General features: G+C 43.8%; 1 protein-coding gene across 1 annotated transcript in view; it reads right to left on the bottom strand.

The window, feature by feature from the left end:
• GARRE1 (granule associated Rac and RHOG effector 1) overlaps positions 1-22,879 on the bottom strand; it is a 49,742-nt gene that overhangs the window by 19,277 nt on the left and 7,586 nt on the right. Inside the window, exons 2-6 of the mRNA XM_070499295.1 lie at positions 6,063-6,272; positions 2,003-2,143; positions 1,693-1,788; positions 1,422-1,583; positions 60-218 (exon numbers count right to left, since the gene is read on the bottom strand). Coding sequence (XP_070355396.1) covers positions 60-218; positions 1,422-1,583; positions 1,693-1,788; positions 2,003-2,143; positions 6,063-6,272 — 768 coding nt within the window. The remainder of the gene's footprint in view (positions 1-59; positions 219-1,421; positions 1,584-1,692; positions 1,789-2,002; positions 2,144-6,062; positions 6,273-22,879) is intronic.

Genomic DNA, 22,879 nt, shown 5'->3' with positions numbered 1-22,879 from the left:
CTCACTTGCTTGAAACGTCCCTCCCTCTTCTCTCCCATCCATCACACATGCTCACTCACCAGTCCAGCTTGGCCAAACAGCAGCTGCACGGCAGTCTTGCAGGCACCTCGCCATGTGGACGGGCACACCTGGTTCAGCACTTCAGTCACAGGAAAATCATCCCTGGGTGTGAGTCCATTATAGCAGCCGGCCTCCTTGATCAACTGTAACATCGTATGCTACAGATGGATAAACAGAGAGTTCACACCTCAAGATAAAGCCATACAAGGTTCTAAAATTTACAGAAAATCATTTACAGGTAAATAACAGTCCTCAAGAGAAAAGCGTTTTGTTTAAGTACCCCCAAATCATGTCATTTTAATTTCTTAAGTAATTATCATCAGATACTACTCAAGAGATTTTCTCAGCCTGTAGAGGGAGTGGCTAGATTTGAAGACACATGCATTAACACACATGTGATTTCTATACTAACACAAAATATAGCATTATTTAGCAATCTGCTGTTGCAAATTGGTTGAGGAATTTCGAAACCCTGAATCCCTCTAAATAAGGAAATAAAATCATCTGGTAAAAGTAAATACCAATGAAAACCTCAACTTTATTTTGGATGACCAAGTGGTCAGGTATGCAGGCTCTGGAAACAGACTGCATAAGCTCAAATTCCAGTCTAGTACTTTCTAGCTGTGTGACCTTGGTCTCTGTTCCTCTCTCTGTCAAATGGGGAAAAGAGCAGCACCCACTTCATGGGTAAGTATTAAATGAGACAACGCCAGTCAAGCACTGGGAGCAATGCCTGGCACACATGATGCTCCACAAATGGTCATAATCACTGCAGTATCATGAGAAGTTTTCTCCTCTTACTTAGTTCACAAAACTCCACTGAAACATTAATCATAAACAGTGTACTTTCAAAACTCTTTATGTTAGACATCTGAACAAAATTATGAATAAAACTGACTTGGCAAATGTCTCACTGAAAAAAGTCACCATAGCCTGCTTTTATGTTTTTTTTTTTTTTGGGGGGGAGGAAGATTAGCCCTCAGTTAACTACTCCCAGTCCTCCTCTTTTCGCTGAGGAAGCCTGGCTCTGAGCTAACATCCGTGCCCATCTTCCTCTAGTTTATACGTGGGACGCCTACCACAGCATGGCTGCCAGGCAGTGCCATGTCCGCACCCGGGATCCGAACCAGCGAACCCCGGGCCGCCGAGAAGCTGAACGTGCGAACTTAACCGCTGCGCCACCGGGCCGGCCCCAACCATAGCCTGCTTTTAGACACCACTTTACTGAGGAAGATCAATGCCTCCTGCCTTGACTTCAGTTCTTTTTTTTTTAATCTATATTCTTTACAAGCCCTCAGGTTTCCTGAAGAACTCTATTTTCAGCTTCACACTCAGGTTGTTGGAACCCCATGGAAAGCTACCGTCTTAAGTTTCAGATTGTCAGCGGCCGACTCATTGAAGGAGACACCCTTCAGGAAGTGCGATCCGATCTGCACGGGGACGGTGGGAAGCTCACACTGCATGGGCTGCGGGGGAGTCTGCCTCCGCCCTGTCTGCTGTGCTTCTGCCTCGCTGCAGCAGCCCTGGAAGAGGTTTGGGGAGGAGAGGAGAGGTGACCCACTGCTCATCTGTCAAGACACTTGGTTCACCTGGTGCGGCTATACCACAGAGGTACCAGAAAGAAAAGCTTACCTGCAAACTGGCTTCAATCGCCTTCGGATTCAAGTGGAAACCAGCTTTCATTGCATATTCACAGTGGCCTAAGCTTTCCAGAGCTATTTTATATGCCTGCAAAGAAATTGTTTTCAAGAACCAAGATTATACAGCAGATCTTAAATGACAGAGTCCAATGAAAACAGAAATTTAAAATTTCTATCATTATTAAAAGACTTCAGGCCAACTACTATCTTATTACTCTTTCCAACTGTTCAACATGACAACTTTAACTCCCTTCCTTGTTTCTATCCCTCTGATACCAATGTGCCAGTTCTGAAAAACTTACTTGCAAAGCACTGTCGATTTTTACGTTCAGTTCTTTTAGCTGGTGCTCAGGAATTGCTGCACTTTGAGAACAGAAGAGCTGCTGAACTTCAATCCCTGCCAGGCGGCCATCACAGCCTCTTTCTCTTAGTCTAGATGTTGCCTACAACATAAATAGCAACTGGCAGGTGAAAGAGGAGCCTACAGATACTAGCAAAATTAAGAAACAAAAAAAACAACTAAAATAAAGCAAGACGCCATCTAAGCATTAAATACAAACCAGACATTCTGGATTGTTCATATTACGAAGGCAGCAGCAAGAAATTTTGAAAGACTACATTGAGCATCTTTAAGAGAAAGTAAACCTAACATAGCACTACCGTATTTAAGAAACCCTGGAAAAAGGACTTACCTACTTATTCTTTATTTTTTATGTATCTAAAACATTTACACTTTAAATCTCTCTGCTTTAAAAAGAGATAACCTAGACTATTAGCACTGGAGTTTCCAGGAAAAAAAAAAAGGCCACACCAATACAGAACAGAAAAAAAAAAATACGTTGGAACATTAAAGGAAGAACAGAACTTTTAAAATCTGCACAGAAAAATTAAATACTTATTTTTCAGTCCTTATGTTTATGAAGAGTACATAAGACAAGCAAGACAGAAAACCAAGAAGAAACTAATCTGCATCTCGTGATGAAATGTAAGAATTATCTATACATATAGGTGAGGACTAGAGAATACAGAAAAATACATATTTGATTTATTAGATGGGAGGAGAGATTCAAGATGAACTGTCTTTCAATTTTTCAATGTCTATTTTTGTTGCAATAAAACTTGTGCAACAAATAACATTTTTTAACAGTTAATTTTTGTTCTCCTAGGCCTGTGTAGGGGTTGTAATATTCAAAAAAATTGCAGGACTACAGGAAAGTAACTATCAGTAATAATGCTATAAAGTTCCAAAGCTTCACAAATTATATAAGAATACCATTCCAACCATTCCCTGAACCCTAACAGTCTCTCAGTTTAAAAACCATTTGACTCTCTTTCTAAGAATCTTTCATTCAGTCAAACGTTTAGCCCAAAAGGTCTTGTGTTAGGTGTCACTGGACAGTGGAGCTGATGGCTTCACAGGCTGAAAAGGCAAACAAGTAAAACATTAAAGAAATTAAAAACGGAGAAAAACACACCAAGGAAAACAAAGAACTATAACAGGGACACAGAACAGCATGGACACAGAAATCAGCTGGACACAGAAATCAGCATGCAGGCTGAGAATTTAATGAGGAGGAGGAGGAGGCAGTCAACGGGGTAGGGGTAGGACAGGCAGATGGGTTGGCAAAAAAACTAGAACCCAGTGAGAGAGGGGGATAGTCGCCTCAGATAAAGCTGGTGAGCAAGGCAGGAGACAGACTTTGCAGGACTAGGCAGGTCATAGTCATGGGTCCATACTTTACCCTAAGGAAATGGGGAGCAACATCATCCAATTTTAAGTGGAGAGAGATGAAGGATAGCAAGACAGGGAGGGGAGAAGGGAGTCCAGCTACTGCAAGTGTCAGGGGAGAGTAATGATTCCCTGAACTAGCATAGTGACAGTGGACATGGAAGGAAAGGGACAGATCTGGGATAATATTTTGGAGGTGGGACCTGCAGGGCTTTCTTATGGATTGAACGTAGATGTGACGCAAAGCCTGGAGGATAAATCTCAGGTTTCTTACATGAATGATCCAGTGTGGAATGGCACCACTTGTTAGCATGGGGAAGATGTGGAGAGAAACAGGCATGTGTGGGAAAGCTAAGCCTGAGCCACCTGGATACCTGTGGCAAGCAGCAGCTGAATACAGGGGTCTGGAGCCCACTGGAGAAGTGGACTAGTCACACACATTTGAGAGTGCCCAGCACACAGGCCGTTTTTTAAGTCCCAAGACTAGTGGAGATCTCCTAGGGAGAAGGGCACCTAGAACTGAGCCTTGAGAAACTCACATTCATAAACTATGTTGAAGAGGAAGAATTAGCAAAGTAGATGGAGAGGATGGCCCCAGAGGTAAGAGGGTAACTAAGAATGCCTGGTTCAGGGACGCCACAAGAAGAGAGGATTTCCAAGGGCCCATGAGGCTTTGAGCTGCTGAATGGAGTCAAAGGGTTCCCTGGATTTGGCGACACAGAAGGCACCAGTGACCTTGACCAAGAGAAGAAATGTTCTGGACTAGGAGTAGAAGCCAGATTTCGGTAAGCTAAATGATGCCATTTATATAAAGTTTCACACTGTGTAAAATAATACCTTACATTACTTATGGATTCATGCATATAGAATAAAAATATAAAATTATGCACAGGAGTCACAAACTCCAAATTCAAAAGAGGTTCCATCTAGAGAAGAAGGGATGTGACTAAGATAGCGGAGTGGCACAGAGGGAATTCAACTGCATTTGTAATAATATTTTTCTGTTAAAAAATAAAAGGAGTGAAGCAAATGTAGCAGAAAGTTAAGATTCATCTGACAAAGCTAAAAGGAAGATAGATGGGTATGTGTGACATTTCTTATCTGCCTGAAATTTTTCATAATCTTTTTTAGATGAATCAAAAGTGAGGTGGACAATTCTTCCAAGAAGTTGGCTATGAAAAGAGCAGAGTCACCAGGTGAGGCAGGGAGGATTTCTGTGTTTGTAAAGCTTGCTTACATACTGATGGGAGTACGCTGAGGAGGAGGGAGAGAACACAGGGTCCCACTACAGAAGCCTTGAGGGTGCGGGAAGGGCGGGGACACGGCAGGCCCTGGACAGGAGGAGAGGGCCCCTCCTCCACTGTAATGAAAGGGAAGGAAGAGAAGAGGATCTGGGTGGGGGGAGGGGCGTCATTGGTGTTGCAAAGAAGAGGGGCAGCTGCCAGGTTGATTCTGTTTTCTCAATGTAGTGTCGGGTAGGATCACTGGCTGGAAGCTAAGTCAGGAGGGTGGAAAGGCCTGGACAGAAGGGAACAGGTGAAGGGAAAGGTCAAGGTGAGGAGGTCAAGGGACCACTAGCAGGCCTCATGTGTAGGGGGGTGGTTCTCAGCATGAATGATGCCAGCAGGTGGAGTGGAGAAGACAGTGAGCCAGGTATTAAGGGTGTGAATGTGAACTGCATGACCAGGAGGCTGGAATCCAGCAGCCAGGAGGACATGGATGACAAGACAAAGGTCATGACCCCATGACAGCATTTCAGTGCTGCTCTGACAAACACCAAGAAAGCCAAGGAAAGCCCTTAACATGAAAGAGAGACCAAAACAAACAAGCTAACAGGAAAAATGAAGGGAAAGAAAATTCAAAAGAAATAACAACAATGCGGCAGACCAGCATAAAACTGAAATACTAACAAAATTAGAGAATGTACAATGTTAAAATGTGAAAAATCATGTTTAAAAATTTGATTAAAGGAGATTTCTAAAACGTAAAGTAAAATACTTTGTCAATTTAATTCTGGCATGATTCAAACTAGACATTATATAATAAATCAGTACACTACTCCTTAACTACAGATTATCCTGTACTCTGTAAAATGGAACGGGAAGTCCTAGTTATAAAGTCTTGATCTGGAAGGCTTTCTCCCAGTCCTTAGAAACAAAGGAGTATTAAAATGCCTGCAAGAAACGTGTTGTTACTGACTATAGCCCCCCCTCGCTGCCTGGCTGACCACTTATTCTCCACGGCCAGCTCTAGCCTGTCTTTCCAGACTTAGGCTCCAGGCGTTTCTCCCTGGTCCCTCTTCCCAGAAGCTTTGCTGCGCTGCTCCTAGCTGGAGTCAGCGCCCTTTCTCGGGGCTCCCACACACCTCCATCACAGCCCCTTCATCCTGTTGTTGTAAGCCCTCTCTCCTAGAAGGTTGTGAGTAGAGGCTGGCACCCCCGTGCCTGGTGTATGCCCAGCACAAAGTGGACACATACAACGACATTCACTGTTAAATGAATGAACAAGCTAACGATTAACAGTTAAAGACTGATATTTCTAAATAAAATGGCTCTTTTAAGAACCAACAGGCAAAGGCCTTCTGGAGCCTCTATTTGAACAGAGGGTACCCCTCTCCCTAAAGACGGGGTTACCTCAGCAGCCCCCCGCCAGGATCGCACAGCTTCCTCCAGTTCGGGTGTGTGGCCCATGCCGGACAAGCTGCTGCCACTGCTGCTGTTCTTCTTTTCTGGCGCAACAACCTCGGCAAAGCAAGAGTGAGCCACTGGCTGGACCTTCTGTAACGCCTGTGTCAGAAACTGGAAATGGACCTGCACCACTGTCAAGAAACATCGTCCCAAAACCTGTGAAAACAAGCAAGCCACGCATTTTCAGGTTGTGAGATGCTACTGCATTAGTGTAGTAAATTCTCAACTATCAATTTGCGTAAAAGGTAACAACTGGGAACCTGAAATAATGCTAAGTTAAAAAGTCGCCATGCTTTACAAGGATCTGCCTCTGTTCCCATGTTTGGACCTGGGTACCTGATGCCTAGAAGTCAAAACATAGTCAACCAAATAGCAAGCCCCAATGTTCAAATGGGCCTTCCCCCATCCTGTTCAACACTCCCCTCATCTGGACTCTGACTCACACCAATCCTGGTTGTCTCTGAGCTCCTGCTGAACCAGAGCAACCCACAATTCCAATTATCTCAATTCCAATTTCACATAGTATTCAGAAGGCAGTGTAAAAGCCGTGTGATTAAAAATCTAAAAGATCAGTTTGACTGTAAGATGACACTCCATTGGAAATGGAATCCAAAGATACAGGTTATTTTGGTAACACTGTTATTAATGTGGTTATTAACATAGTTATATATCATAGTTCCAGCCTTATGAAACAAAGCTGACAAACCAGTCCTGTAAGAGTCAACAAAACATACTGGACAACTCCATCTGTCAGTACAGTAAAAACCCACTCACCTGATACATATTAATAGTTGGCTGATTGATGGAGCAGTCCATTAAAGTAGGAAATTCATTTAAAAAATACTATATATATAATATTATGTTAATATATACAATTAATATATAATTATAATATTTATACACACTGAAAAAACACTATATACAATAAACATTTTATTTTAAGATATGGACGTGCATTTATCTGCCAACCTCTGGTATTAGCTAAAGCTGTTCTGACATTGTTCTGTTTGCTTTCTTGCATTAACCCTGGCTACATACAATGTGTTCTCCGTGATTTCCTATCTCTTTTTATTTTTTTCTGCTTTTTCTCCCCAAATCCCCCCAGTACATAGTTGTAGGTCCCTCTAGTTGTGGCATGTGGGACATTGCCTCAATGTGGCCTGGTGAGCGGTGCCATGTCCACACCCAGGATCCGAACCAGCAAAACCCTCGGCCGCCGAAGCGGAGCGCGTGAACCCAACCACTGGGCCATGGGGCTGGCCCCACCTCTCTCTTTTTCTTTAAAGAAGAGCAAGAACTTGCCACTTGCAAAGCAACTTGAGCAGAAGCGTTCCCGATTATTGACACTTCCCCCTAATCTTTGAGAGTTACTTTGCCCATACCAAATGTGACAACGACAACAAAAACTTTTTACAACTCTTTTATCACGTTCCATGACACTCAATTTTCTTTTCATGGAAAGTATTTCATATTTCATTGGCTTACACAGTAGATTACCTTCTCACAAAAAAATTACCTTGAGTTTGTAATTTATCCAACTGGTAGGAGCACAGCTGAGCAGGCCCACTGCTGCCAGCACTCAGGGCTCTGCCTTGGGGAGGTGGTGAAGACTGGGGAACTGTTTCCATTGTCTTTTATAAGGAAGTAAAATCCAACCCAAGTGCCCACCCTCTGGCCCAGGCCTGTCTCTTGAAGCAGCCAAAAATAAGACTCAACTTTGGACCTCTCACCTCCCAGCACACATTTCAGATGCTGCCCTTTTCCATCCCCACTGGTTTGAACCCTACCTCCTGGAGAAAGAGAGTCAGGCAAGTTTCCAACAGTGACACTATTCCCTATGAACTATTTTCCCCTGTGGAAATCACCAAGACCAAACTAAAACAAACAAACTCACACAAATCTCACACCAAAGCAACCTTCCCCTCTAGTGAACAATCAGAATTACAGGTGAACTCCCACCCAAACCCCCTGGGTTTCCACTTACACCTCCCGCAAAGCTCCACCCCATCAAAGATCTGTGCCAGATGGGGCAGGGTGAGCGACATAGGGGAAGCAGACCTAGCAACCCAGAGACAGGTGACATGAATAGAACAAACAGCATTTATTTAGAATTGTACATAACAACAGTCAGCCTTTTTTTTTTTTTTTTGTGAGGAAGATTGGCCCTAAGCTAACATCTGTTGCCAATCTTCCTCTTTTTGCTTGAGGAAGATTTTCACTGAGCTAACACGTGCCAATCTTCCTCTACTTTGTATGTGGGATGCTGCCACAGCATGGCTTGATGTGCGGTATGTAGGTCTGTGCCCAGGATCCAAACCCTCAAACTCTGGGCCACTGAAGCAGAGTGTGCAAACTTAACCACTATGCCACCGGGCCGGCCCAACAGCCCATTTTAATTGAATACTCAGCACGAACTTCACCTATGCTGAAGATTTCACATGGATGATCCCATTTAATCCCAGGAAGAACAGGATGAGGTCTTTTGCATTTTACAGACAGTAAGACCAAGGCACAGAAAGGTTATGAAATTTTGTCAAGGGGACAGAAACTAGATGTGGCAGAGTAATCACCTGATCAAGTGTCTATGCCCTTAGCCAGTATGCCCCACTGACTTCAACAGGCTCTAAACAGCTGAATACAGCTGTGTGCTGGCAGCACTGAGATGAGGCACATGACAGAAACTCAACCTTAATTGGTTTAGGCCAGAATGAGGGTGTCCTGAAGCTCCACACAGTGCAAACACAGTAGGCGGAGTGGACTCGGTCACCAGGAACACAAATTTCCTCCTCCTCCTTCCTCAGCCTCTTGGCAGGCTATGGCCAAGAGGAAGGAGGAGGGGGGAGTGGAGATGCCATATGCCATTTGCTCTGGGGTCACATGCTTACAGCTTCTGACCAATACAACTGAGTGTTTCATTCTTTCGACAAATATGTAATATGTGAATGCCTAATATATACAAAGCACAAAAAAAGCCAGAGGATATTATAAGAAAGATAATGAGCAAGTCCCTGTCCTCATGAGGGTTACCTCCTTTTTTTCTTTTTCAAAGATTGGCACCTGAGCTAACAACTGTTGCTAATCTTCTCCCCCCTCCATCCTTTTTCTCCCTAAAACCCTCTAGTACATAGTTGTATATTTTAGTTGTGGGTCCTTCTAGCTGTGGCGTGTGGGACACTGCCTCAGCATGGCCTGATGAGTGGTGCCACGTCCACACCCGGGACCCGACCGGGTGAAACCCTGGGCTGCAGAAGCGGAGTGCGAGAACTTAACCACTCGGCCATGGGGCCAGCCCGGAGGGTTACCTCCTAATGGCGGGGAACAAACCAATAAGTAGATATGCAAAGTTGGAAGCTACTGGAGAAGCAACATTACAGGGCGAGGTAGGAAGGAAAAGACTCTCTGCGGAGAGATCCAAGGGAAGAGAGAGCTACCCACCACCCCACCCCCTAGAAGGGAAAATTGTGGGAAAGTGGCCTGAAGGCCTGGTGCAGGGTCCCCCGGGCCCAGAACAGGACATTCTTCTGACAATGCTGGTCTATGGTAGAATGGGGGATGGGGAGGGGTCTCTTGTTGTTGAGTGACAGAATGGTGGAAGGAAGACGAGGCTGCTGCAGGAATAAGTGGGGGAAAGAGATACTGGACACTTTTAAAAGGTGGACATTCCGCATGTTGTCTCCACCACTTATTACATGTTTGACCTTGGATCAATTTAATCTAAATTTCTTCCCTATAAATAAGGAACCATGAGAACAAAGCTCAGCACTCCCTCCTCCTACCCATGATGGGTGCAGCATCAATCCAAATTATGGCTGTGACAAAATATCTGTGTTATAAACAATTAACTAAAACCAGGGGTTAGCCTGGACCTTGGAAAAGCCATTTCACAGATTATCTTCTCTAAAAATTTACCTAAAGTAACAGATGCAGAAACACCACCTCCTCTTTAGAAAGGATGGCGCTCACTCTCTAGCCTGCCTCTGTCTACCTTTTCTCTACAGTATCTCCTGTCTCACCAGCTCCCCTCCTGTAACAGACCCCACTCTCCTCAACCCAGGGATGGGCCACTCCTTGCGGTTTTCCTGAGAAACCTGGAAGGAATTCTAGACTCTAAAGTTATGAATTTGGAAGCATGTGACCCCAGGGCCATGGGCAGCTATTCTCCTTCAGATGGAGAAAGTTTCCTGGACCGTGGGATCCAGTGAGGTTGCAGAAGAGATGTGACAAGCTTGGGAACAGATGAGAGGAGTGGTCAAAAGAAGACACTTGAGTTTAAAATGTCAACGGAGCTATAGTTCCAGCTCTATCAATGGCTACCATTTATTGAGTGCTTCACCCATACCAAGCACTTCACATGCAGTGAAGCAGTTCTCTGGGTGACAGAAATTCATCCATTTTACAGATGACAACACTGAGGCTTAGAGAGAGAAAAAACTTGCTCCAATGTCAAACAGGTAATAAACGGTGCAGTGGAGATCTGATGTCAGATCTGTTTTGACTCCAAAAGCTGTGTTTCTAAACACCAGGATGCTCTGTCCCCCTATGACAAGATCCAGGATGTAGCCACAATGGTGCGTGGATACTAAGGGGAGAGGAACCCTGTGCAGGAATCCTGATGTCTCCCATGCAGTATCAGGCCCTGGGTGGGAATGGAGACCGAGGGGCACGGCTCAGTCTTCTCTGACAGTGGGAAAGGAACTGGGACAAGAGTAACAAGTCGGGTGGCCTGCGGCACTCCTGTGTGGCATGAGCCTCAGAGTTTATGATCTCCACAGCAGAGAGCAGCTGCTTAGACTGGCTGGAAACAGCAATGTTAAACAGGGAGAGGGCACACGGGGCACTGGGGAAAAAGAGCACCTTTTCCTACTCTTGAGGAATTCCAAACCCAAACACATCTGTTCAGTCTTCAGCACATCAGTCTCACTTAAGAACAGTGAAGAAAGCAATCTGATTTAATCTGACCCTTTGCCTCTGCATTAAAAAAATAAATCCATTCACCCTAAGACATCCCATGTCGGTGGAACTGCAGGCAATGAGAAGCCATTACCAGATTTTTGCATTAAGAGAAACCTTTTGGCGTGACAAATTCCTCATAAAGGCCCAATTTCTGAGTATAGACCATCGGTGATCTTGCCACTTCTGCCTCCAAATGTCCAAGGAGCATTCTGGATTGTAAACAACCATCGAGGACCTACTGAAATACAAGGTTGCTTTCTGGGAATCTCTGATGGTGGAGAAAAGGGTCTGCGTGCCCCTCCTCATTCCCCTGGATCCAAACCACATCTGTTGCTAAGGGTGTTGTGGTCATTGACAGAACCAGAAAACCCTTTCTTTCAGGTGATTTTTATATTTTCTTCATTAAAACAGATTTTAGTTTAAGATCACCCTATTTTGAGCCCCCAAAGACCAGCCTTTCCACACCAGTATAGTTGTTGAGAATCAATTCAACTCTACCTTCCTAGAATATTTCAAAAGCTGGTTTTAGTTATTCCTCCTCTATGGCCAGGGTCTGACTTGGCCTGACTTGGCCCTTGATATCAGCAAGCCCACCCCAAGTCCAAACACGCCTGTGATTATCACATCAATACACACAATGTCTCACTGAGTTCATTTTCCGCTCAACCTCACTGAACAATTCCTCTTTCTCACATCCTTGCAGAGTGAAGCACAAGTAAAACTGTCACACAGACCACAGTGTCAAACATTTCCAGGGCTTCTAGCATTGATTTCTGATGAGTTTGAAAGTTTAGAGTGAATGAAATGAAGTCGATTCAGACTGGCTGCTTTTATTAAAAATTCCAAAGCCACGCAATCATTTCTTTTCTCTTCAATACTTATATGTTAAACATTACATTTGCTTCCAAGTGTCCTCAACCTTGCTCTTCAGTTCTTATAATTCCAGAGTCATTACATAATGATGTAACCAACAGACCAGAAGAAACAGAATGTGATACAAAGACCTAAATGTGTCTCCAGAGAAATAGAGAATGCAGTGGACCATGCCTGGACTATGGAAAGTAATGTATGAAGATGAGATTACAGTGTAAAAATGTAAAAAACAAGCTTACTGAAACTAACATGTATAGTCCGACCTAAAAACTGATTACAGTGAGTACTTAAACACTTAAGAATAAAAAAGCAACTGACAAAACAACAAAAATCTCTTTGCAGTCAGTATTAACCTAGAGCCTAGAGAAGCTGCCATGCTCTGTATGGGAGAAAGAACTAAGGGAGGAAAGAAAGTACCACATGCCCAAGGTGGCCGAGCCAACACCCAGCACTAATCATTCAGACAAGATGACATAGATTCTGCCCCTGGACTTGCTGCCTATGGCTGGTGAAAACACCAACAGAGACCGTTTCTGAACTCCTATTGAATGGGCCAAGCAAGGCTGTGCGCAAAACCTTTTACATCAGTACCACACAGTCACTGCAAATAAATTAGGGGAAAAAAGATCAGCTAAACAAAGATACAAATAGTACCACACATTATTAAATAGATATAACCACTGATTACATGTTTCCCGTACAGCCTACATTTGTACCTGTAGATGGTTTTTCTTTTGCAAAAACTAGACCATGTTATATGTTATTTTATAGGCTGCTTTCCAAAATAAAATCTATCAAAAATTTATTACCATGCCAACACATATAGGAAGTTTTATATTTCAGCTATATTGCTATAAATCTTAACATAACTAATAAAGATAGTTATAAAATACCATCCAGGACATGAAAAAGTGGAAGGCCACTCAAGGTAACTGAATCCACATTAATTGTGGTAGACAAAGGACTCTGCTCTTCCAGCAAATTTCCTCCATAAACAAGCAAATTAATATTGTGGATTTATATAATGCAGAGATAAAAATACATTTAAGTCACCCAGACAGCCTAGGACTCAGAGTTCAGGAAATTCAATTTGTTGATGTTGGTGTATTTCTTATTAAAAGTTGTCACTTCAGTCAAGAAGAAAATACTAAACTATCTCAACTGATAAACTAGTTAAAAAGACAAACAGGGAATGCACAAGTGGAAATTTGACACCGTAAATATTATCTTCACACGCCACTTAGGAGAGAGGCCCTCTGCATTCTAGGTGACCTGGTACCAGATGCCTCACATGTGCTACCTCCGAGATGGGGATCACCAAGCCCCCTGGACAGATGGGGACACTCCCAGCCACTTTTATTCACATGGTATTCCAATCGGTGATAACGGTGGCAAGTCTTGGGCTGAGGTGGGGAAGGAGTTTCCCATGTCCTCTGAGCAGCATTTGAGACAGCGGGCCCCTCTCTCCCTGAAACACTTCCTTCCCTTGGTTTCCAAGACACCACAGTCCTTCCAGTTTCTTCCTCTCTCCAGCTGCAACTTTTTTCAGACTCCTTGGCTGCTTCCTATTCATCTCCTGATCTCTAAATGTTCGAGTGCCCCAGGGCTCACTCATCCTTGGATTCCTCTCTTGGTTCTCTAGCTACATTCACTTCCTCGATGACCTCATCCAGTTTTATGGCTTTAAATACCATCTACTGCCCAATGGTCCTCAGGTTCACATCTCCAGTCTGGACCTCAGCCCTGCACTCCAGATTTGTATATCCAAACTATCTCCTTGCCATCACCCCTTGGGTGTCTAATAGGCATCGCAGACTTATGATTCTTGTCTACTCTTCCACCACTGCTCCCCATCTCCCTAAGTAGCACCACCAGGTGATACAAGTGCTCATATCGTATAAACCCTGGAGTTCCTCTTTGAGTCCTCTCTCTCTCTCTCTCTCTCTCACACACACACACACACATGCACACGCTCCCCAGAGTGCTACATTAAAAGTACAACTGCCAGAAAATTCATCAGCCTTAAAAAGGAAGGAAATTCTGACACATGCTATGACATGGATGAGCCCTAAAGACATTAAGCCAAGTGAAATAAGCCAGTCACAAAAAGATAAATGTTGTATGATTCCACTTATATGAGGTACCTAGAATAGTCAAATTCATAGAGACAGATGGTAGAATGGTGGTTTCCAGAGGTCGGGGGAAGGAGGAATGGGAGCTAACGTTTAATGGGTACATAGTTTCAGCTTGGGAAGATGAAAAAGTTCTGGAGATGGATGGTGGTGAGGGTTGCATAATAGTTGAATGTACTTAATGCCACTGAACTGTATACTTAAAAATGGTGAAAATGCCAAATTTTATGTTATGTGTACTTTACCACAATAAATAAAAAGGTACAACTGCTCCTGGTCCCCTCCTCTGCTTGGATTACTCTAATAGCCTCTTAATTGATCTTCCTGCTTCCATTCAATTAGAATTAGGTCTATCTACACAAAACAACAACAAATGCAGTGGCTTAAATAACAGTGATGTTACTTCCTTCTAAGGTAAAAATAAATCTAGGGGCAGGCAGTCCGGAGCTGGGGTGGAAACTCCCGGGTACCACAAGGAACCCAGTTGCCATATTTCTGCTCTGCATCCTCAGGCAAGACTTAGATTCTTAAATTCCTCATACGGGAATCCCCCTCCCCCACCCACCCAACCCCGAATCTGCAGGGATACGTTCCAAGATCCCTAGTGGAAGCCTGAAATCACAGGTAGTACCGAACCTATATACACTATGTTTTTTCCCGTACATACATACTCACAATAAGGCTTAGTAGCACAGTAAGAGATTAACAATAACTAATAATAAAATAGAACAATTGTAACAACATACTGTAATAAAAGTTACCGTAGATCTTAGCAACCTTACCGTATGATTTTTTTCTTACCTTATTGAGAACTGTCACCTTTTCATGTAAAGGAAGCACTTAACGGCTTCTCCTTGGCATATCCAAATTGCTGGTATCACAACTCCTTGTGCTTTGGGACCATTATTAAGTACAAGAAGGGTTACACGAATACAAGCACTGCAATACTGCAGCAGTTGATTTGATAACGGAAACTGCTACTAAGTGACCGTACGCAATTTTTCATTTAATGTTTTCAGATCATGGTTGACCGTGGGTAAGTGAAACCACAGGAAGTGAAGCCGAGGATGAGGGAGGGACTACTGCAGTTCCAAATGGATAAATCACCTTCAGCCGTCTTGCCTGCATTCTAGGTGAAAATTGGGGGAGAAGAAGGGAGCACCCTCCTCCCCTCTAAGGAAACTTCCCCATAGTCTCATCCAAAACCTCTAGTTACATCTTCATGGACCAGAACTTATTCAAGTGACCACTGCTAGCTGTATTGGAGGATGGGAAGTATAGTCCTTTTCCTAAGGACACTATTCCTGAAAATTAAAAAAAAACCGACAGAGATTTGTTACTAAGGAAGAAGGGGAGACTGGATATTAGGAGGCAACCAGCAGAGTCTCTTCTCTCCCCTAGAGGCCACTTTCCACACAGGAAACCTTATAAAACAATCAGATTATTTCACTGCTCAAAATCTTCCAATGGCTTTCCATTACCATCAGAATAAAATCCCAACTCCTCATTCCATCCTACAGGACCCTACATGATCTGGCCCCCTGACTATTCTCTGAACTTCTTTCCTATCCCTCCTCTCTCTGCTGTTGTCCCACTGGCCTTTCTGCTGTTCCTCAAAAATTTTAAGCACAACTCCTGTCTCAAGTCTTTTGCACAAGCGGTTCCCACTACTTCAGGGTTTCTCAGCATCAGCACTACTGACATTTGGGGCTGGAGAAAACCCTTTTGTGAGGGGCTGTCCTATGCACTGTGGGATGTTATTAGCAGCATCACCAGCTTCTACTTACTAGATGCCAGAGCACTGGTTGGGAGATGCAGCCACCACAACCCCTCAGATCATACTGTTCTGATTAAATTTTCAAATCCTTACTGCTAAAAAAAAAAAAAAAAAAGAGCAGAGAGAAATCCCTTCCTTCTACGGTGACTTCTGAGACACCAATAACTGCAACAGAAACTCAAACGTGACAGCAGAGGGGAGCTTTTGAGCATGCAGGCATCTGTTTTGCTGCAGGAACTGAAATACAACCTGAAGGGCTACAAGGAACAGAAATATCAAGACCCTACCTTATCCAAATAAATTTGAATTGAAAATCAGATACATCTAAGAGCTTTGTGCTCCTGTGAACTTATGTCTTTCATGATCTGGGGCCTGAATCTGATCACCTAATGTTCCATACTTCATGAAGAAACACCATCCGACCATGGTTGTATATGTGTGGGGTAGGGACATGGGGTATTGGTCAGAAGCACAGAGGGAAACTGAGATCCTAAAATATGACAAAAATTATCCGTAAAACACAAAATGAGTTAGTGAAATTCTGATTCCCTAACATGCAAGTCCAGTATCTTTTACTCTATCGTACCTCCCCCTACAAACCATTCTGGGTCCTCTGGTCTAACAGTTAAGTCCTTTTATTTTTTTATTTAATTTTTGGTAAGGAAGATGGGCCCTGGGCTAACATCCCTTGCCAATCTTCCTCTTTTTGCTTGAGAAAGATTGTCGCTGAGCTAACATCTGTGCCAATCTTCCTCTATTTTGTATATGGGACACTGCCAGAGCATGGCTTGAGGAGCAGTGTGTAGGTCCATGCCCAGGATCCAGACTTGCAAACCCCCAGGCTGCCAAAGCTGAGTGCGTGAACTTAGCCACTATGTCACTGGGCCGGCCCCATCAAGCCCTTTTAAATGAGTAAGATTGCTGGGCCGGCTCCGTGGCTGAGTGGTTAAGTTCATGTGCTCCACTTCGGCGGCCCAGGGTTTGCCAGTTCGGATCCTGGGCGCAGACATGGCACAGCTCATCTGGCCACATTGAGGCAGTCCCCCACATGCCACAACTAGAAGGAACCACAACTAAAAACTATACAACTATGTACTGGGGGGATTTGGGGAGAAAAAAAAAAAATGAGCAAGATTTCTCTCTAGCCCTAGCATGAGGGGAAAAAAAAAAAGGAGGATGTCATTTTTGTGACAATCAAAAATACTTCATAGACATTGCCAAGTGTCCTCTGGGGGAGGGCACACCCTGACCCCATTTGCAAACCACTGCTCTACCTGGAGTATCCATCCCTCTGGAATTCATACGGCTATCACTCTGATAGTCATTGCTCAGATGCCCCATCCTCAAAGAGGCCTTTCCTCTACGTCTCTCCCTCCCCTTATCATTACATTTCTATGTGCTATTTATTATTTGTCTGTTTCCCCACATAGGAGCTGAGCTGGATGAGGGCAGGCACTTTGCTTTGCTCTCTGTTGCATTCTCCGTGCCTTGCACAGAGCAGACAATCCTTCCATACATATTTGTTGAAAGAAGGAAAGAAAGCAGTTGCTATCTTCCACATAGAAGCACCAAGCTAGGCCAAGAGCAGCATGGTGGTTTCAGGGCTGAGGGCAGAAGATCATGATGCCAGCATCTTTGTGCAAATGCCAACTGATTCTTCCCCCTAAAGCTCTTTCTGCTTTCTTTCCCTGGACAGCTCTTCTGCAGCCAACCCACAGAGACCAGCTGCAAGCTGTGAGTTTACAACGAGGGTGCTATCACCCACGGGCATGGGGGAGATCACAACTCTTCTTAAACTGTGCAAAGCTCTCCTGCAAGTGACACACTCATCCACGAATGAAGAATCAGGTATAACTTTTGTCACGCCTTAGAATTGTATGCTTATTCTTTCAAACCAAGAACTAACATTACAATAAATGGGTATGCTGTTAAGGGAATAAAAGGTATGTGTAAGGGAATAAAAAGATGTATTTTTGATATATATTTGTGTATGCTTATCTATTTGGTGCTATTTACCTAGATACATAAGACAATTAATAGTGGTTACATCTGGCACTGGGACGGAGTTGGAGGGAGAATCACTAGTTTTGGAGAAGAGGGCTTATGCCGTTCAGAAATGCTTAAGTTTTTACCATAAGCATACATCACATATAAGAAAAACTAATTATTTAAAATTAATAGTCAACAGTAATATATCCAAAGCATTCTCATTAAAATGAGGACCAAAACAAGGATGCTCACTCTTAAAGCTGATTGTTTTATACACCAAAACTTATGGTCAACACAATAAGATATGTAACTACTGGATGGGAGGAGACACGTGCAGACAACACGACCACATATACCCAAAAACTCCAAATAAGCCAATTGAAACATTAGAATTACTGAGTTCAGTCACATCGCAGGAGACAAGAAAAATATAAAAATCAATAGTGTTTCTATATTACAGAAAAAACTTTGAAATATTATTTCATTCATTATAGCAACTAAAATATAAATTACTTAAGAATTTTAAGAAGAAATATACACAGCCACAAGAAAGGGAACCATGGAACTTTACTAAGAGACATTGCAGAAGGCTTCATAGAAAGACAATAAACTGCTAAAATCCTGAAAAACAAAACAATTTAGCAACATGTATCTAGGGTCATAACGATGTTTCTCTTCTGCCCCTCTCCAGCTGCCATTTGCCGTGCGGCCTCCTCAACATCCAATCTGCGCTATTTTGGATGCGGCCCCTCAGGCAACCACTCCTCTGCACTCTCTGCCCAGTGGTACAGGTGAGGTTGACTCTGCCTGCACCCCACCCCAGGAGTGGGCATACAAGTCAGGCCTGGTCAATCGGTATGTTAGTTTAACCTTTCTGGCCACAGGGTCCAGGAATGAGGAAGTGACCCAACCCAAGCCAACCAGACTCAGTTCTAGAACTTTTGTCAGAACCCTCAGTGAAAAGAGAGATGCTCTTTCTGCTGAGTTGTTGGGGACTCTGTCATGGAGACAGTCAGCTTGGAAATGAAGGGAACACTCATGAAGACAGAGAGAAGAAACAAAGGCTGAACAGCACTGTGTGAGCCCCTGAATCCAGCCACAAAGAGCTTACTTTCCTCCATTTCACAGGTGAATACACTGTTTTGCTGAGAGGCAGTATCGTGCTAGGCAAGAGTCTGTACTGTAGAGTCAGACTGCCTGGGTCTCAAGTCTGGATCTGCCGTGAGATTTTTTGCTAAGTTGCTTAACCTCTCCATACCTGTCTCCTTACCAATAAAATGGGAATATGAATAGTATCTAACTCATAAGGTTATTAACAGAATTCAGTGAATTAACGTGTAGAGTCTCAGAACAGAGCTTGGTCTAAGTGCTGTATAACTATCCTTTTCTTTTTGCTTTTATTATTATTGTTGAAGCCATTGTGAGTTTTGGTTTCTGTCATTTGCAGTCACAATGATTTTTTTAAGCAAATCAAATCATATCAGTCTCTGGCTCAAAATCCCCCTTAAAAAATCCCATCTCATTCTGAATAAAATCTAACCTTTTACCAGGGCCTATAAAGTTCTCTGCTCTGCCCTAACCTCTTCCAGGCTAGGTAGGAGGTTCTGGTACAGGGACTTGCCCCATCACAGTGAGCTGGGTGGGGGACCACTGAACCAATCAACAGTCAGGCACAAGGATATTCTCCATCCGCATCAGAGCACTCATCACACATAGTGTCACAGTCTGCTTACTTATCTGTCTCACCCACCAGGCCTGGAGCACTTTTGATTGTCCTCACCCATCTTTGCCAGCCTGCAGCCAGCTCACCTGTATGTTATCCAGGAGGGTGGGTGGTAGCAGCTCAGTGAAGAGGAAGGCAGGCCAGATGATGGGGGCCTACTCCAGGGGCTGGTGGGGCCTCAGGAGGGGTCCCGGAGGAGTAAGGACTCACAGCGGTTCCTCCACATCAGGCGACTTCCACTTCCCTGGCTCTCAACACTTCAGCATTAGCTAGCGGGTCAGAAAGGCCAATCTAATGGAGGGATGGACACTGCAAACAAGCCCCTCGGCACGGAGACCGCCCTGGCCTGAGGCAGCAGAGAGCCACAGCACACAACTCCTGTATATGCTGGTGCCAGGAGGATTTTATAGGCCAATGGCAGTTTACAGACAGATTCCTGATGCGTAAAAATGAAGGAGGCTGCCCAAACAGGCTATATCCAATCCTGTGAAATCTCACAAGCTGACTAGCAACCATAAAAGTTTGGAATAGAACATAATTAAGGAAAGCTCGTTCTACGTAAAGTTATATTCCATGAACTCTCTAATTTTTGTTTCCTTCTAATTTGCCCACCAACCTAATTTTTCTCTTACATTCACTCAACCCTTTTTAGCAACTACAAAATTTTACATCATGTTCTCCTAAAACAAAGCAACACTGCCATTCAATCACTAGTCACCAAAATTAGGAGCACATCGTTCTTTCCTTGACTCCTACTTGGTGCTGGGGTCCTGCCTTTAGAGGTGTCTTTTCTCTGTTCTCGTTTTCTTCCTTGACTCGCTTTTCTTTGTTTTTCTGAAGAGCACCTGCTTTTCTTCTCATGGATACATCTTACTCAATAGTACTCCCTGTGATTTATAGTAAGAAATATATATTTTGGTTTCCTTCCAAGGTTCCTGGCACACAGCTCCTAAAACCCTTGGAATTTTCTAAGTGATAAGAGAGAGAAACTCTTTTGTTATTCATAACAAGTCTCTTTCAACCACACCTGAGTTTCAGTTAAGGAGGTGACTTTTGGAAAGCCCCTAAGGATGGGGGCTGGTTGCCAGGGGAACCAACCAGCTGGTTAGAGGTTTGGAACTTTGTGGGGGTGCGGGGGGGAGGTTTGAAAGTAGAACCAGTCACCAATGGCCAATGATTTAATCCATCCCACTTATGTAATACCCTCAAAAAGCCCAAAGGATGGGGCTTCTAGGTTGGTGAACACGCAGCGGTGCTTGGAGGTGGCCCGCCTGGAGGGCACCAGCAGCTCCACCACATCCCTTCCCACATCCCTTGCCCTATGCATCTCTTCCATCTGGCCATTCCTGAGTTAGATCCTTTTATAATCTAGTAAGTAAAATGTTTTTCTGAGTTCTGTGAGCTGCTCTAGGAAATTAATAGAAACTGCGAGGTTGTTACGGGAACCTCTCACTTATAGCCAGTCAGTCTGAAGCATGGGTAACAACCTGGACTTGTGCTTGGTGTGTAAGGGCGGGGAGCAGTCTTCTGGGACTGAACCCTTAACCTGTGTGGTCTGATGCCAACTCCAGGTAGAGTGTCAGAACTGACTCGGAATTGCTTGGTGTGGGGAAAAGCCCCTACAACACATTTGGTGATGAAAAGTGCTAGAAGTGAAGTACAGTATTCTGTGAGTAGACAGAAAACAGAGTTTTCCCGCACACTCCTCTGTCTGTGAGAAGACCACTTCACATGCACAAATCCCTCCATGAAATGGCATCATTTACTGAGTATTCCTGATTCATTACTTACATCATGTGGTCCTAAGTTTCTCTCTCTCTCTTTTAAAATTGGAAAACGTCCAAACATACACAAAAGCAGAGTATAACAAACTCCCACGTCGCCATGAAAAAGCTTCAATAACTATCAACATGTTGCCAAGTTTTTTTCATCCTTCTCCCAATGCCACCTTTTCTTGATGGAATGTTTTGTTGTTGTTGTTGTTGTTTTCAGGAAGATTAGCCCTGAGCTAACTGCTGCCAATCCTCCTCTTTTTGCTGAGGAAGACTGGTCCTGAGCTAACATCTGTGCCCATCTTCCTCTACTTTATATGTGGGACACCTACCACAGCATGGCTTGCCAAGCGGTGCCATGTCCGCACCCAGGATCCGAAACAGCGAACCCCAGGCAACGGAAGCGGAATGTATGAACTTAACCGCTGTGCCACCAGGCCAGCCCCTGGTGGAATGTTTTGAAGCAAATCCCAACCAAGACCTAGCACATGTGAAATCGGCAGAGAGTTAGCCATTGATGATTAAGTAGCTGGGAACTAAAGTTTTTTTTCCTTTTTGCAATGACTGATTATGGCTTTTAGCTGTTTAACTCACCCACTGTTATCTGTGCTGCTTAGGTAATACGCTGTCTGACTCCCACTCGGCTCCTATAGAGAACATCTCCCCGGAGCTTGGGTTTCTGAGCTGTTTTTTTCAGGAATTACAACTCCATGTCCACTTCAGGCCGGTTGAGACCACCAACCCATCAACCAGACCAGGGCGCAGATGTCTGATAGGCGACCTTTTGACGTCAAGAGGCTAAAAACTCCACCCTCAGATCATGCTAACGCCACCATTTTGTGAACATGCGTCCTATGAAGAGGCATGGAGTCTGACTACGCTTGCGCAGATCATCAGTCACCTCACCTCTCCTCACCTCCAATCACCTCTCTCCACATTTCAGACCATCTTGCCCCCATCCCATAAATATCCCTGCGTCCTTATTTTCAGGGAGGCGAATTTGAGGCTCATGCTCTCGCTTCCTCACATGGCTGCCTTGTGAGTAAACTCTCTGCTGTGATCTCCTTGTCTGGGTGTTTGGCTTTCTGGGCGGTAGACAAAAATGAACCCGGTTCAGTAACACATGTTCAAACTTCTCAAATTATCTTTAAAAATATCTTTTTTTTTGGTTTGAATCTCAACTCCAAAAACCTCATTTTATTGGTTGTTATATCTCTTAATTCTCTTTTAATTTGGGCACCTTCTACCTAGTTTTTTTTCATGCTACTTGACTTGCTGAACAAATCAGGTCAACTGCCTGTAGAATATGACAATATGCCTGTAGAATTCTGGATTTATCTGATTGCTTCCTTGTGGTGTTGTATAACTTGTTCCACTACACCCCAAATTTCCTGTAGACTGGGAATCTGTTCTAGAGGCTTGATTAGATTGTTTCAGGGTTTTTGTTAGTTTGTTTTTTCTTTTTCTTTCCTTTGGGGCAGGAGAGGAGAGGGAGAAGTGCAAGAAAATATTCTGGGGGTGCTGTGTGGTTCTTATCAGGACAC

Source organism: Equus asinus, chromosome 26 (genome assembly GCF_041296235.1).
Source record: "Equus asinus isolate D_3611 breed Donkey chromosome 26, EquAss-T2T_v2, whole genome shotgun sequence".
Lineage (NCBI taxonomy): Eukaryota > Metazoa > Chordata > Mammalia > Perissodactyla > Equidae > Equus > Equus asinus.
Note: the sequence above shows the minus strand (reverse complement) of the source record. Positions and strands in the feature narration are given on the sequence as shown.